Below are 17,234 nucleotides of genomic sequence, written 5' to 3' on the forward strand. Positions count from 1 at the left end.
AACAATATCTTCTTCCTCAGGCAGCTGAGGAAATTTGGCATGATGGGAAATGCCTTTGCCAACTTTTACAGCTGTGCCATCGAGAGCATTCTGTCTGGATATATCCCTACCTGGTATGCTAACTGTACCATTCAAGATCGGAGACGGTTACAGAGTGTAGTGAATTCGACCCGGACAATCACAAAGGCCAACCTCCCATCTATAGAATCCATCTACCAGGCCCGCTGTCAAGGAAAGGCCGCCAGCATTCTCAAAAATCCATCCCACCCTGGCAATGTTAGTCTACAACCTCCATTATCGGGCAGAAGATTCTGAAGCCTGAACACACACACACACACACACACACACACACACACACACACACACACACGTTTCGAAACAGTCTCTACCCTACTATTGTTAGAAAACTGAATGGACTCACAAACTCTTAACATTCACCTGTACGTGTGTATTTGTTTTTGCTGCTGTTTACCTATTATTTACTTATGCATGCTAATTGACTCTATGATCTGCCTGTATTGCTCGCAAGACAAAGCTTTTCACTGTGCCTCAGTACATGTGACAATAAATTCAATTCAATTTAATTCATCTAATTTGTCATACACGGGAGCTATTTGATGGTGCCAATTCGTAAGGATAGCTTTATTGTTCGTCACCTTCAACAGGTACATTTATTCTTTACTATTCCTTTCAGAGTTCAGAAAGGAAAATTATAAAAGCATCTGCTTTGAAAGTAGTAAATGTACTCAGGAAACATTGCCATGGCATTGCAATCACCAATCTGTCACAACATATCCACAACACCAGCAACTGAACAAAGAAAACTTCACAATTACATGAATGTCAAGTATCATAATGTTTTTCAAACCCCTATTTTCAGCAATATGCATGTGTGACTCTGCAGCAGAAGGGAGATCAGAATGTGGAGAGTATTAAGCCTTACCGGAATGTGCCCATGAACACTTGGCCAAATGCAGTTTCCTTAGTCTGGTTATTGTAACCATAGAAGAGATCTCTGAAGAGCGTCTGGTTCAGGGGAAGGCTGGCATCAGCACAGTCTAGGCCACTGGTGCATGATTCAGAAACCAGCTGGCACATCCTTCCATCTGAAGCTAGCTTGTAGTCCTCAATACAACTGCATTAAAAAAAATTCAATTAATTGAGAAAGTTAAGTTTAAAGAGCAAGCCCATGGCATCACCAAGATTAACATATTCAGATCAGGTAAACTGAAAGTAGCTAGTGACACTAAGCAGATTTATATGCATTTGAATGAGAGGAGGAATGGAAAACTGAAAAGGAGTTCAAAAGGTTTTGAGACAATAGAAGAAAAATATAATTTGCAGTGGGACATGTGGCATTGTTTTTATTTCAATTTGCACAGCTAATATGATACTGCACAAGTTCCACAAAATGGGATTCAGATTGATTGATAGATGATGTTTCATACTTATGCAACCTTTCTTTGGTGATTCCTCAACGAAAGTCGTCCCTTGTAAATAAACTCATCCAGATGCAAAGTTTGTACAAAACTTTTACTTCTGAATAATAATATTCATAAAATGCAAATAATCCCGCTTCCGCCATAAAAGCAATTTTATAATAAAGGAAATTTCTTTTAAGAAAGAAAGGACTTGATCACATTTGATGAATTTATATGCTATCACATTAACAGCAAATTAAAATACAGTGTGCTGTATTGTGGATAATGGTTAGGTTGGTCAGAGGGATAGTATTATTTTGACTACAGATCATTGACCATTCATCAGATGGTAGTGATCATGAGACAAGTTACTTCTCAAAGATAGTTCTTTTTGCTAACTTGCAGAATGTCCAATTAATGATTTTCATTTCTACAATCCTGTAAAAGATAACTGTAACTTAATTATGATTTTGCACAGGTTGAAAAGTCACCAACCCATTTTAACTCAAAGTGACCTTTTAGTGTTTTCACCGTTTAAATTACATAAGGGGCATTCTCCTTTTAAAAATAATACGCAAAGGAGCTCAGAAGACATTGTTTATAGTTAAGTAAGCTAACTGGGTCATCAATATATCATACAAATATAGTTTCCTTACAATCAGAATAAATGTGGCAACGTCAAAGCAATTTGCACTAAATGACATCAACATATCCATATTTGACTTACTTCTATTTGATAGCTATGACTTTTATTCAGACTTCCAATCAGGTTTATCTAGATGTATAGAGTATGTTAACTTTCTCTTACTACGTTAATCATTCAACAGTAACAATACGAGCTAAATCCTAACAAATGATCTCCTAGCTTAATGCAAGTAGTCTGTATTTTCTCATTTAATAAAAATGTTATTGTCAAATGAGTGCTATACATTTCATGGATGCCCAGTACAGTAGTGGTGATTGGTATCCAAAAGAAGTGAATGGCACAGAAGTTTGAGCACTCCCATTTTTGAGCATCTTACTGATACATTTGAGCACCATTCACGCTGTGAGACTGAAACCCTGAATCTTAAACCATGGATTTCAACAGGACACAGAGGGTGCTGTGATAGGATCCTGCATAGATTGGTCTTTAAAATTCCAGGGAAGCAATTGGTTTTGGTTTCAGGTGAAAAGGAATGGGTCACCCTCAGAATCTGGGATGATAGCATTTGGTCAGAGATTAGGTAGGGACATCACAGACCTTGGGATGTTGAAAAAGGTTCATCTGGGAGGTAAACTGAAGCAGCAGCCAGTCTGACATATAACACAACCACTGGGTGGAGCATCGGACAGTGTTGGGCAGTCTAGGGCAGTCTCAGATAGTTCTGGGGCAGTTCAAGTTGGACAGTGTGATGGAACACTCCCCACTTGTCTGAATGGGTGTACCTCCAACAACATTCAAGAAGCTTGACACCACCTAGGTTAAACCAGCCTGGTTGACTGACACCACATCCACAAGAATCCACTCAGCCCACTACTAATGTTCAGTGCACATTGCTACTACTCCTGTCGACAAGATGTACTGCAGAAATTCACAAAGGCTGCCTATACTGCACCTTCCAAACCCACAACCACTTCCATTCAGAAGGACAAGGGCAATCGATACTTGGGAATAACCTGCAATTTCCCCTCCAAACTACTCACCATCCTGACACACAAAGATATCGTCATTCTTCAGTGATTTAGAGTCAAAATCCTGGAATTCTTTCCCTAATGTGGATCTAACCTCAGCACAAAGGACTGCAGCAATTTAAACTGCAAGCTCACCACTACCACCTTTGCAAGGGCAACTAGGGATGGGCAATAAATGCCAACCCAGACAGCGACCCTCATTTCCCATGAGAGAATGAAAAATCATGTCTTGTACTCGTTACCATTAGCATAATATAATCTGCCAGTTACTCCATAAAAAAAAGAAATTTCCAAGATGTGAAAGAACTTGTCACATAGCAGCCTTTTCTGTGAAGCTTCATTCATGAGTGGATTTGGTGGCACCTTCCATGTATGGTATCCATGCCTCATTGTTGCTGTTTTAACAATTGTGTAGAGACCTGAGAGGGGCCTTTGAACTTTACTGGTGTCTGCATTGATTCAACAAACATCACATTGATGCCCATATCTGCCATCTAGGTGGTATATGTCATTGTAAAATTGGCCCAGGGAAGCTTCGTTAAATGGACCAAGCAGATCACTGTGATACACCTTTTCATTTTTGTAAATCATTACAATGTCTTTATCAATACATTGTACTGGAAAAGTAATGAACTGGATTTCTTTGTTATAGACTCTGAGGCACACATATTCTTAAACAGATTTTCAGCATCAGTGAAAACCCTGGAATGTGACTGTGACATCAGGCATTATTCTTGTGTTGTTCCACAAAATGCAAGGACCATACATATCAAATACAAAGTGTACATTTCCTGTGACTGGACAGACACAAGATCAGGCATTCCTTACTTTACAACAACTGCTGACACCATGTAAGGGATAATCAGGCCACTGACATACTGTAATTGAGCTAGTCAAATTTTATTTACATCAAATTATTCCCTGGGATTTTTTTCTGTTCATTATTGATTATTAGATATGGGGTCAACAGCACAGAAAAAGCCGATTTAGTGGAACTAACCTATGACAGCATTTATGCTCGGCATGACACCCACACCTTAATTAATTAACTTTCATCCTTGTATTCATTTCTGTCTCAAGTACTTTGGAATTTCCCCCATAAATATAGCTATGCTGTTTTGCTATCATATAACCATCTTTTTTTTTCTCTCTTTCTCACTTTCTGCCTCACATCAATGAAAAATATTGCATGCATTCTAATTGTCATCAACAAGGGACAAGCTGTTTGTTTCTTTTATGGTTCAAAATATTTCCAGTGCTTGCAGTTCAAAACAAAAGAGTTCAACTTTTGACAAAGAGAGATGCTGGCAGTGATGAAATCGATCATGGAATCAAACTGCACGGCAACAGACCCTTCGGTCCATGCCTGACTACACCTCCTCCCACCCTGCCCCCTGTAAAAACTCCATCCCATATTCCCAATTCCTTCGTCTCCGCCGCATCTGCTCCCAGGAGGACCAATTCCAACACCGCACAGCCCAGATGGCCTCCTTCTTCAAGGACCGCAGATTCCCCCCAGACGTGATCAACGATGCCCTCCACCGCATCTCCTCCACTTCCCGCTCCTCCGCCCTTGAGCCCCGCTCCTCCAACCGCCACCAAGACAGAACCCCACTGGTTCTCACCTACCACCCCACCAACCTCCGCATACAACGTATCATCCGCCGCCATTTCCGCCAACTCCAAACGGACCCCACCACCAAGGATATATTTCCCTCCCCTCCCCTATCAGCGTTCCGCAAGGACCACTCCCTTCGTGACTCCCTCGTCAGATCCACACACCCCACCAACCCAACCTCTACCCCCGGCACCTTCCCCTGCAACCGCAGGAAATGTAAAACTTGCGCCCACACCTCCACACTCACTTCCCTCCAAGGCCCCAAGGGATCCTTCCATATCCGCCACAAGTTCACCTGTACCTCCACACACATCATCTATTGCATCCGCTGCACCCGATGTGGCCTCCTCTATATTGGTGAGACAGGCCGCTTACTTGCGCAACGCTTCAGAGAACACCTCCGGGCCGCCCGAACCAACCAACCCAATCACCCCGTGGCTCAACACTTTAACTCTCCCTCCCACTCCACCGAGGACATGCAGGTCCTTGGACTCCTCCACCAGCAGAACACAACAACACGACGGCTGGAGGAGGAGCGCCTCATCTTCCGCCTGGGAACCCTCCAACCACAAGGTATGAATTCAGATTTCTCCAGTTTCCTCATTTCCCCTCCCCCCACCTTGTCTCAGTCGGTTCCCTCAACTCAGCATCGCCCTCCTAACCTGCAATCCTCTTCCTGACCTCTCCGCCCCCACCCCACTCCGGCCTATCACCCTCACCTTGACCTCCTTCCACCTATCCCACCTCCATCGCCCCTCCCCCTAGTCCCTCCTCCCTACCTTTTATCTTAGCCTGCTTGGCTCTCTCTCTTATTCCTGATGAAGGGCTTATGCTCGAAACGTCGAATTCTCTATTCCTGAGATGCTGCCTGGCCTGCTGTGCTTTGACCAGCAACACATTTGCAGCCATAATCCCAAACTAAACTAGTCCCACCTAACTGCACTTGGCTTACATCCCTCCAATTATTTCTTATTCACATTATCATCTAAATATCTTTTAAATGTTGCAACTGCACCAGCATCTACTTCTTCCTGTGAAAGTTCATTCCATACTTTGTGTTTTAAAAAAGATTCCCCTCGTGTCTTTTTTAAAAGCATTTTCTTCTTTCACCTTAAAATATGCCCCCAATGCTTGCACCCCCTCACCATTGAGAAAAGATACCCATCATTCACCTTATCCGTGCCCCTCATGATTTTACAAACCTCTACAAGGTCACCCTTCAACGTTGCACACTCCCAGTGAGAAAAGTCCCAGCCTATCCAGTCTTTGGCATAAATTTGAGGGCAAAAGTTGGCAACAAGTTTTAACCATGTTTGATTTTCTTTTTACTTCAGTCAATTGAACTTCTGTGTCCTTTTTCTATCTTGCTTTCTCTCTCCACATATCTGGCAGTTGTTATGCGAAAATATACTTTTCTGATAGAACATAGAACATAGAAAAATACAGCGCAGTACAGGCCCTTCGGCCCTCAATGTTGCGCCGACCGAATCCTACCTAACCTACACTAGCCCAATAGCTTCCAAATGCCTATCCAATGCCCGCTTAAATGACCATAAAGAGGGAGAGTTCACCACTGCTACTGGCAGGGCATTCCATGAACTCACAACCCGCTGTGTAAAGAATCTACCCCTAACATCTGTCCTATACCTTCCACCCCTTAATTTAAAGCTGTGTCCCCTTGTAACAGCTGACTCCATTAGCCGTAAAAGGTTCTCAGTGTCTACCCTATCTAAACCCCTAATCATCTTGTACACCTCTATCAAATCTCCCCTAAACCTTCTTTTCTCCAATGAGAACAGCCCCAAGTGCCTCAGTCTTTCCTCATACGATTTTCCTACCATACCAGGCAACATCCTGGTAAACCTCCTCTGCACTCGTTCCAATGCCTCCACATCCTTCCTATAGTATGGCGACCAAAACTGCACACAATACTCCAGATGAGGCCGCACCAGAGTCTTATACAACTGCAACATGATCATCAAACTCATGCAGACAATAATTCATCATTTCCTAGGATATTGAAATTGTTTTCAATTTTAAAAAGGTCATTCAAAATCAGGAAAAGTTTTCAAGTCTGCTAACTTCATTAGTTTCTTATTCTACTGCACTGTTACAGGTGAAGCTCATTTAGGTGTTGGTTAGCTCAGTTGGCTGGACTGACAACTTGCAATACACAGTACTGTTAACTGTGTAGGCTTGATTCCTATACTGTCTGAGTCTACCATGAAGGGCTCTCCTTCTCACCCTTGCTTGAGATGCCATTACCCTGAGGTGAAACCACCACCAGTTGTCCCTCTCTCTATTAAGCATGTAGATCTATGGTCAATTACTTTTACATGTAATATCCTGCAGGTATCAAAGCTTCGGACATCTGACAATTGCACAACCTCATTAAAAAAAAATGTTCTTTGGCAGTATATATTTTCTGAAGTCTGCACCAATGGCAACTACAATGTGGTCAGTCATTTTTTCCTATTTAGTTTATTGCATTTGTTATAAAAAGTAACAATTACCGGAACAAAAATGTTCACATATGTTATCTAGCTTTTAACTATTTTACATAAAATAATCAATAAATGTTGAAACAATTCTACTGACTAAATGTCACTGATGTATCTCCACACATTCAGACTACACCAGTTCACCACCAATTAACAGGATCTCAACTCTGGAAAAAATATCACTTGGAAGAGACTGAGGTTTATAAGTGAAAGTTTTTAAGCTATAAAAAGAACTAGATTCACTGATGGATTGCATTATTTTATTTTGCATCCACAGCATTTTGTTTTGATACTGGTGTTTAATTCATTCCCTTTTCATCTCCAGGAATGCCCACTTCTTCTCTTTAACAGATTTCCCATTCCAGCAGTACAACCTTGGTGCGGGATGGGTGCAGTAGCATGGATCGAGTGAGTGTGAGGCAGCAGAGAGAATCTGTTGGCACTTACCCTGGCTGAGTGGACAAGGTCACTGACCCTCTTTCAACATTTCTGGGCATTGCTCCAGACAGAAGAGCTGGATGACAACCTCAGAGATCAGGCTGGCACAGGCTGATGGTGTGGCCTTCTCTAACAGTCCTGGGAGAAAAGGGCACTCCGCCTCTGTATCACCCTGTCTGCCAGGATCTTCAGGAACCTGCTCACAAAAGCGAGGTGCCAATTTCCCCTTATCTGCTGCCGTGTCCAGGTAAATTGTCATGAATGGCACAGGGCAGCTTCAGACTGACTGCACTTGTCTGGATACATAACGACCTTCTAAAGATTGCTCAGATGCCAGCAATGCCACTGTATTGTGGGATATAAGGCAGTTGCAAGTTCAATTGGCTGGCATTCGACTCCCTCTGAAACTTGACAAAAATGGACACTTAGCCAAAAAATGTAAGTTTCAGCCTTGTTCTCAATTTCATTTCTTCCTCCTCCTCGTCCAACACCTTAATTTAAAAAAAAACTTCCATCTTCCTTCAGGTGAGAAGGATCACGAGCTTCAACAACTGTTGGGAACAGAAAAACCCTCCGGAATCCTCTTCCCCTTCACCTCTCTCAGAGTCCAGCCCTTCTTCAAATCTCACCACTTGCCGTGTGTTCACAATAGTTTCTGACCTTTCTCGCTCTGATCCTGGATGACCTTCCCTCAGAAAGAGTCACAGCTTTTCATCCCTCACACCTCTATCTCCACATTTTTCAATCTTTACATTGCCTTGAGCTCTTCTTCAATGATCTTCCAGAAGTCTGCCCAACAAACAGAGAGTCCTTTTCTCCCCCCATTTCTAAACTAATGTTCTCCCTTGTGTACACTTGCTTCAACAGAAGCATGGAAGTCTTGGCTCTCAACTAAGTCTCATTATCCAACCCATAGTATTCAGCTATTCTCAATTTAATTCTGTGCATCTATTTGTTACTAATGCTGACTATGTTTGATTGTTTAAGCTTGAATGTGGACTCAGAGTAATGGTAAACAAATTAGAAAGGGGAGGAAGCCAGATCTGGCAGCAAAGAGTACATATTTTGCTTAAAAACTGTTACACACAGAGAAATTTGTGTCATGACTGCATGGATTTGCAATACGAAACATACAAAGCTTTTACAATGTCAAACAGCTTCAGCTTAACATTAATGTAACAGCCACTGAAAACTTCAGACAAATGCCTTAGCTTTCAACAGGCTTGGTTCGTTCTGTAGATTTGTCCTGTTCTGCTGGCCTGCATGTACAGGCATAAAAAAATCTCCTCAGAAGAATGTTCAAGCATTGACTGTCCATGTCCTGTTTGCTGAACAAGACGACAGAATATAGCAACAAAAACACAGAAATTGCTGGATAAAGCTCAGCAAGTCTGATAACTCTGATTTCTCTCCACAGATGCTAAAGTTGTGTCCAGTGACCTTTCTCAGAAGGATTCTGAGGACATGCTACTTTCTGCATAAAAACTGATAGAGCTGTGGCTGCTAGAGATCAAAAACAAAAACAGCAATTGCTGGATAAAACTTAGCAGGTCGCCAATAAACAACTTTGAGAAAAAGTATCTTCCAATGAATAAAACAAAATTCTAAATATCAAAACTGCAGCAAGGTAATTAAGTTTAGTTGGAATTGTCCCAGTTATATCTTCAACTCCTTTGGTTAATGTTGGACAGGTCATTGGAAATTTCCATGTCTTTGTCAAGGGTCATCAATCCTTTACGGACACATGAACAGGTAGACATTTTTTCAACAACATGCTTTGATTTGTTTTTAAAAATTGTATCTTTGACTATCTGTGAATGTGAATGTGTGAAATGCTGAATTGATTAGATCGAGTTGTCTTCTGCAGCTTATCCTCACATTTGGTTTAACGTTTCAAGTTTATGACAGCTTTACATTATCATCAGTAAGTATATTTCATAGGAAACACTTAATGTGAGATCTCCGAATCTCCGAGGGCGGCACGGTGGCTCAGTAGTTAGCACGGCGGCCTCAACGCCAGAGACCCCGGGTTCAATTCCCGCTTCAGGCAACAGTCGACGTAGAGTTTGCACATTCTCCCAGTGTCTGCGTGGGTCTCCTCCAGGTGCTCCGGTTTCGTCCCACAGTTCAAAAGAAATGTGCAGCTTAGGTGAATTGGCCATGCTAGATTGCCTGCAGTGTTAGGTGAAGGGATAAATGTAGGGGAATGGGTCTGGGTGGGTTGGTCTTCGGAGGGTCGGTATGGACTTGTTGGGCTGAAGGGCCTGTTTCCACACTAAGTAATTTAATCCAAACAAAAAGTTAATTTCAATAAATTAGGTTAGTGCACGTCTGTAGTTTGTAATTATTTCATGCTTCCCCCCCAGAGAATCTGAGAATATCATTGGGCTTCTCACAGCTAGATCAAAGGGTCATAAAATAATAAACCGATCAGCAAAACATGAGACAATAGTGAGAAGATTGTGTTTGTTACTCATATTTCCACACGTGAAAATATTAAACTTGAACTATTTAAACTTGATTGGATTAAGCTGTTTTTACGTAGCAAAGAATACAAATTTTCATAAATATAAAATGTTTTTTCACCTCCTGTACGTTTTGGTAGACATGCTTATTTCTGCATAAAAGCTCAAAGAACCATGGATGCTAGAAATCATAAACAAAAACAGAAATTGCAGGATAAAACTCAGCATGTCTGGCAGTATCTAGAGAGAAATCAGAGCTAAAGTTTCAGGTCCAGTGACCCTTTCTCAGATAGTCAAAGATACACATTTTCAAAACAAATCAAAGCATGTTGTTGAAAAAAATGTCTACTTGTTCATGTTTAGGTAAAGAATTTATGACACTTGATAAGGACATGGAAATTTCCAATGCCCTGAGCAACATTAGCCAAAGGAGTTGAAAATATAAAAGGAACAATTCCATGGACGAAACTTAATTAGCTTGTTGCGATCTTTGTATTTAGACTTTTGTTTCGTCCATTGGAAGATTAAACAATAGATACTTTTTCTCAAATTTGTTTCATTGGCTGTCCATTATTCCCAGAGAATCCCTAGAGTGCAGAAATAGGCCATTCAGTCCATTGAGGTCTATACTGATCCTCTGATGAGCATCTGACCCAGATCCAGTACCCTGCCCTATCCCTGTAACTCCATGTTTACAATGGCTAATCCACCTAGCCTACGTGTCTCTGGACACTATGGGTTAGTTTACCATGGTCAATCCACCTAAACTGCACATCTTCAAACTGTGGGAGAAAACCCACATCCTGGAGGAAACCCACACAGTCGCCGGAGGCTGGAATCGAACCTGGGGTCCCTGATACTGTGAGGCATCAGTGCTAACCACTGAGCCACCCATATTCAATTACAATCTTTTGTATTGATAGATTTTCCGGAGGTCTACAATTCCTGGGATGTCAGTCTTTTGTAAATATATCAACAGGAATTTTCCCCTTTCTTCTGTGACATGGAGATCGGTAAAAAAAAAGTAGAAAAAGACAACAAAATTGGAACAAATCAGAATTTCAATGAGAAGAGAACATTTTCCAATTTTCCTCTTAAGCTTTGAATGGCAATTTCAAAATATGGTTTGGTGGCTACCCTATTTTGACGCAAACTCATCTCATTTATACAACACTTCCAATTTTCTTCTCCTACCCTGAGAAACTAGACAGTATGAAGTTGGATTGGGTACCTTGCATTTGCAGCTCGCTGATAGTTGGGTGGTAGCAATGAACAAACAATGTCATTAACATCATGCTCCTGCTCCGTAGTTGCCATCTGAACCGGACTCTGCAAGTCAGCATCAGCAAACCAGTAGCCTCACCATCCATCATGCCTTTACTCTGGGAGTCAGTGCACCTCTGACTTGCTTGCTTCTACCAGGTCACTTGTGCACAGACACACACACACACACACACACACACATCTTTTTATGGCTCTGAGTTTTTTTTTAGTGCTCACTCACCGTTACCCTCTGTGGCAATGTTTTACTTTGGTTAGCAAAGAGGAACGGACAGGCAGGCAGCTTATCATAATTCAGAACACTGGTTGAGGATGTGGACATGTCACTAACTGCACTGGGCTAAATTAATGTCAGCACACACCAACAATGTTGGCAGCAACGCATTACATGCACTTTAGGCCTATAACCATGTCTGAAAGTCAAAGGGGAACACTCCTTAATGGCATCAAGGGAGACTAACATCAATCAGGGGTAACACCATAGTCAGGCACAAGCCCATCTGATTCTAGCCCAAGGAGTTGACCATGGTCAGTCAGGCTGAGCAAATTCCAGGGATCTGGATTAGAGTGGTGCTGGAGAAACACAGCCAGTCAGGCAGCATCCGAGGAGCAGGAAAATGGATGTTTCGGGCAAAAGCCCTTCATCAGGCATCAGTGTATGTCAGTTGTGCTGCTCACTCATGATGTCTCTTATCAGGGCAGTCTACTGCGTTCAGAGGAAAGTGGGCAACTTGGGTTTGGTGGTTGGCTTCACTGCACGCAGTCACTGCAGAAAATGGTCACTGCAAAAGGAGGCACTTCTAGATAGAAGCCATAGCATCAGGATCAGTGCCGAGGACTCTTTTTTTTATTGTGAATTGTAGGGCTGGAGAGGGTGAGAGCGTGTCTCTGGCCTCTACACAGGAAGAGCATAGAGTCAAACTTTCATGGCAACACGCAAAGCCATTGGCTCTGGAGGTGAAGTGGGGACAATAAATACTTACAAAAGGAGCCCAAGGTCATCAGGAACACAAAGACAGCAATGTAAGAGGTAGCATGGGGTTTGGAGGGCGAGGGGCCTCACATTATATCTCAGGCAGAGCCGACAGCTCAAAATATCACCATACTGGAATCTCGCCCGAATGGGCCAAATTTCAACTGGGCAATAACTTCACAAAAACTTCACATTCAAAATGGGTGAGGAAATAACGGGTTCTTTCTCTTTAAATGTGGAGTCAAACTGCTGCAATTTGAGGCTCTGTTAGACACAATTGCAAGCATCATGATTACAGTGATTTAGCAATGCCATCCATCTGGTGAAATTTACACCTCATTGGCAGCCTCAAGAGTGCACATCAAGACTATTACATTATGTGCACTAATTGTTTCGTGGTCACAAAAGCAGAAATTGCTGGAGAAACCAAACAGGTCTGGCAGCATCTTTAACATAGAATAGTACAGCACAGTACAAGCCCTTCAGCCCTCAGTGTTGTGCCAATCTTTTATCCTACTCAAAGATCAAACTAACCTACATACCCTTCATTTTACTATCATTTAAGTTCCTGTCCAAAAGTCGCTTAAATGTCCCTAATATATCTGACTCCACTACCACAGCTGTGTAAAGAAGGGATTCCATGCATCCACCACACCCTGTGGAAAGAATCTATCTCTGACATCTCCTCTAAACCTTCCTCCAATCACCGAAAAATTAGTCCTTCTTGTGATAGTCAGAGACTTTTGCCCAGGACAGATATAGCTATCACTTTACCTATGCCTCTCATCATCTGTGGACATACAGGGCTCACAAACGGAGTCCAGTGACGCTATTTCAGAACTCCTTGTCATGTCAGCTAAGCAAATGTAAGCAGATAAATGTACATAACATCACTTGAACTTTTCACAGAAACATATTCGACACGTTGCTAAGACAGCACCTTTCAGCAATCTTCAGAATTCAACTATAGAAAAGACTTTTATTCATTAGTGTTCCAATCTTCACGATGGACATCCAGTCCCTGTACACCTCCATCCCCCATCACGAAGGACTCAAAGCCCTCCGCTTCTTCCTTTCCCACCGCACCAACCAGTACCCTTCCACTGACACCCTCCTTCGACTGACTGAACTGGTCCTCACCCTGAATAACTTCTCTTTCCAATCCTCCCACTTCCTCCAAACTAAAGGAGTTGCCATGGGCACCCGCATGGGCCCCAGCTATGCCTGTCTCTTTGTAGGATATGTGGAACAGTCCATCTTCTGCAACTACACTGGCACCACCCCCCACCTTTTCCTCCGCTACATCGATGACTGTATCGGCGCTGCCTCGTGCTCCCACGAGGAGGTTGAACAGTTCATCAACTTTACCAACACCTTCTATCCCGACCTCAAATTCACCTGGACTGTCTCAGACTCCTCCCTCCCCTTCCTAGACCTTTCCATTTCTATCTCGGGCGACCGACTCAACACAGACATCTACTATAAACCGACTAACTCCCACAGCTACCTGGACTACACCTCCTCCCACCCTGCCCCTTGTAAAAACTCCATCCCATATTCCCAATTCCTTCGTCTCCGCCGCATCTGCTCCCAGGAGGACCAGTTCCAATACCGTACAGCCCAGATGGCCTCCTTCTTCAAGGACCGCAGATTCCCCCCAGACGTGATCAACGATGCCCTCCACCGCATCTCCTCCACTTCCCGCTCCTCCGCCCTTGAGCCCCGCCCCTCCAACCACCACCAAGACAGAACCCCACTGGTTCTCACCTACCACCCCACCAATCTCTGTATACAGCGTATCATCCGCCGTCATTTCTGCCAACTCCAAACGGGCGCCAACACCAGGGATATATTTCCCTCCCCTCCCCTATCAGCGTTCCGCAAAGACCACTCCCTTCGTGACTCCCTCGTCAGGTCCACACCCCCCACCAACCCAACCTCCACTCCCGGCACCTTCCCCTGCAACCGCAGGAAATGCAAAACTTGCGCCCACACCTCATCCCTTACCTCTCTCCAAGGCCCCAAGGGATCCTTCCATATCCGCCACAAATTCACCTGCACCTCCACACACATCATCTATTGCATCCGCTGCACCCGATGTGGCCTCCTCTATATTGGGGAGACGGGCTGCCTACTTGCGGAACGCTTCAGGGAACACCTCTGGGATGCCCGGACCAACCAACCCAACCACCCCGTGGCTTAACACTTTAACTCCCCCTCCCACTCCACCGAAGACATGCAGGTCCTTGGACTCCTCCATCGCCAGAATATAACAACATGACGGTTGGAGGAAGAGCGCCTCATCTTCCGCCTGGGAACCCTCCAACCACAAGGGATGAACTCAGATTTCTCCAGTTTCCTCATTTCCCCTTCCCCCACCTTGTCTCAGTCGATTCCCTTGAACTCAGCACCGCCCTCCTAACCTGCAATCTTCTTCCTGACCTCGCGGTCCCCACCTCACTCCGGCCTATCGCCCTCACCTTGACCTCCTTCCACCTATCACATCTCCATCGCCCCTCCCCCAAGTCCCTCCTCCCTACCTTTTATCTTAGCCTGCCTGGCCCCCTCCCCTCATTCCTGATGAAGAGCTCTGGCCCGAAACGTCGAATTTCCTGTTCCTTGGATGCTGCCTGACCTGCTGTGCTTTAACCAGCAACACATTTTCAGTTCCAGTTATCTGTGACCATCAATGCCAGATCTTGAAAGTGTGCTCCAGATATCCTCGGACTTGCCATGATGCATACGTAGTGGAGGCAGGAATTTGCCTCCTTTCAAAGTCCTCAGACCATGAGTGGCTGCTGAGAGACAAGAGCTGCCCACTCCAAACAAGGACAATGAACCCTTCACGAAACCTTCAGACTAGTACAGAACAAAGATACAGCATTGTCCATGCTTCCACTAGAGAGATTATGGAACAGACTAGAAACCACCTTAAAATGAGGTTTCAAAACTGAGACTGCTCCACTGTGGACTCCTCCAACCTTTGACCGGACTTAACCACCAAAACTGCGTATTTTGACCAAGTCAATAAATGATAAGACCATGTGAATCCTCAATTGAAGATCGAATTTTTGGTAAATTCTTTTTGGAAATTAATTGGTATTCACTTTGCCCACAATTGCTTATTTTTCTGAGTGGGCATGGTTACAAAATGGTGTTACACACTTCTTGAAAGTTTTAACCAATTGACAAGTATGATAAAAAATACTAGTCCATTCAAACTTTCTTCATAGCAACAATTCTCCATTCCTTAGAATATCTCCATAAGTCTCCTTTGTACAATCTCCAGTGTGACCACACTGTGACCAGAATTGTAGGTTTTAGTCTCGAGGAGATTTTTCTCCCTGACCTTAAAGACTATGCTTCATTTCTGGAAAGCTTGTTTCCTTAACTACCTTTATTTATCTATCTTGTTATCTATAGGGATTTGAAGACATAGGCCTCATGGCTTCTCTGTTCCTATAGGCAGCTCTATATCTTACCATTTAGTGGACATTCCTTGCCTAATCTGCCTTCCGAAATGCACTAGTTCACACTTCGACAGGTTTAATTTAATTTACCACATTCTGGCCTTCCTTACCAGGCTATTGACAGGCTCCCCACAGTTTATAGCATTGTAGTACAAAGCAGTTCATCTTCTGATTTACCAGGTATTATTTGGGACAATTATTTACTTTCATTCACAGCATGAATTCCAAACTAAAGCAGTAGAGTTCAATAGCTTGATGTTTAAAATGGACATTAATGCCACTTAAGCAACTGTTATAAATAATTGATTTAATATTGATCTGCAGTTCGCTTGGACTGGGATTTACAATCTTATTTAGAAATCCACTTTGGCACTGGGATCAACTCAGTGATCAGGTGGGTGGACTGCAGGTGTAGACAATGGCTAGCACAGGGGTGTGTCATATTAGTGCTACTTTAAATATCTCACTACCTGCTGTTATATAAATTTGAACACCTGAAAATCATTTTGCTTTTCAACAATGGTCAACCATTTATAATAGATGGCCATCTATGATACACTCTGCTCTGCACATTTGCCTATAATGGTACTATTTACATATGTGTCAATATTTACTGCTGATGCTGCACAGAGAGCTGTCATTCACTGAAGCTTGTTATTTCTTTTCTTGCAATTTCGCTTTCTGCGCCAATAATGAAGGCACTGACTTAATATGGGATGCATCCGAGCTGGCATCCAGAGCATCGATGAATTCTCATGAGAGAAAAAAACTAGAGTGTAGGTTGAACTTGTCACCAAGCATAAAACTGGAAATATAACTCAATTTTATACTGGCAATTGGCAACACTAGGTTTATATTTGGACAGTTAGTTAAAAAACTTCAGTCTGTGAATTTGAAGAATCAATTTGATTATGGGGCATCAAGCAAAATATTGGCTCAGTACTATACTATGAATTACAGCTACATATATGCCCCACTTTCTATTGCCATTTCACAGCAGATTTGCTGTTATGGACAGTGACTTTTTTCATGCTCAAAAATGATAGCTAGCTCACCATAAACAATAATCAATATTGTGTTAATAGATGTATGTAGATATCATAAAACAAGCTGATTCAATATCTGCTCTCACTTTTTGAGCAAACAGAATTGCACAATCTACTACATGTGTTCCCACATCAAGAGGCACATATTACAATTTGTACTCCATTACGGATAGTGTGTGTGACGTAAGGTAGTCTACGCTTGGTGCAGATACCCACTGTGAAGAACGTAAGGAAGTATCACTCTCCTGTACTCACACTCATATGTGTGAGTCCATTTTTCAAGCCAATACTTTTTTTTCCTTGTGTACATGTTGAAAGACCATTATTTGGCTCACATTCAATGACAA

General features: G+C 42.9%; 1 protein-coding gene across 1 annotated transcript in view; it reads right to left on the reverse strand.

The window, feature by feature from the left end:
- astn1 (astrotactin 1) overlaps positions 1-17,234 on the reverse strand; it is a 2,216,244-nt gene that overhangs the window by 794,195 nt on the left and 1,404,815 nt on the right. Inside the window, exon 13 of the mRNA XM_060829548.1 lies at positions 944-1,135. Coding sequence (XP_060685531.1) covers positions 944-1,135 — 192 coding nt within the window. The remainder of the gene's footprint in view (positions 1-943; positions 1,136-17,234) is intronic.

This window comes from Hemiscyllium ocellatum, chromosome 9 (assembly GCF_020745735.1).
Source record: "Hemiscyllium ocellatum isolate sHemOce1 chromosome 9, sHemOce1.pat.X.cur, whole genome shotgun sequence".
Lineage (NCBI taxonomy): Eukaryota > Metazoa > Chordata > Chondrichthyes > Orectolobiformes > Hemiscylliidae > Hemiscyllium > Hemiscyllium ocellatum.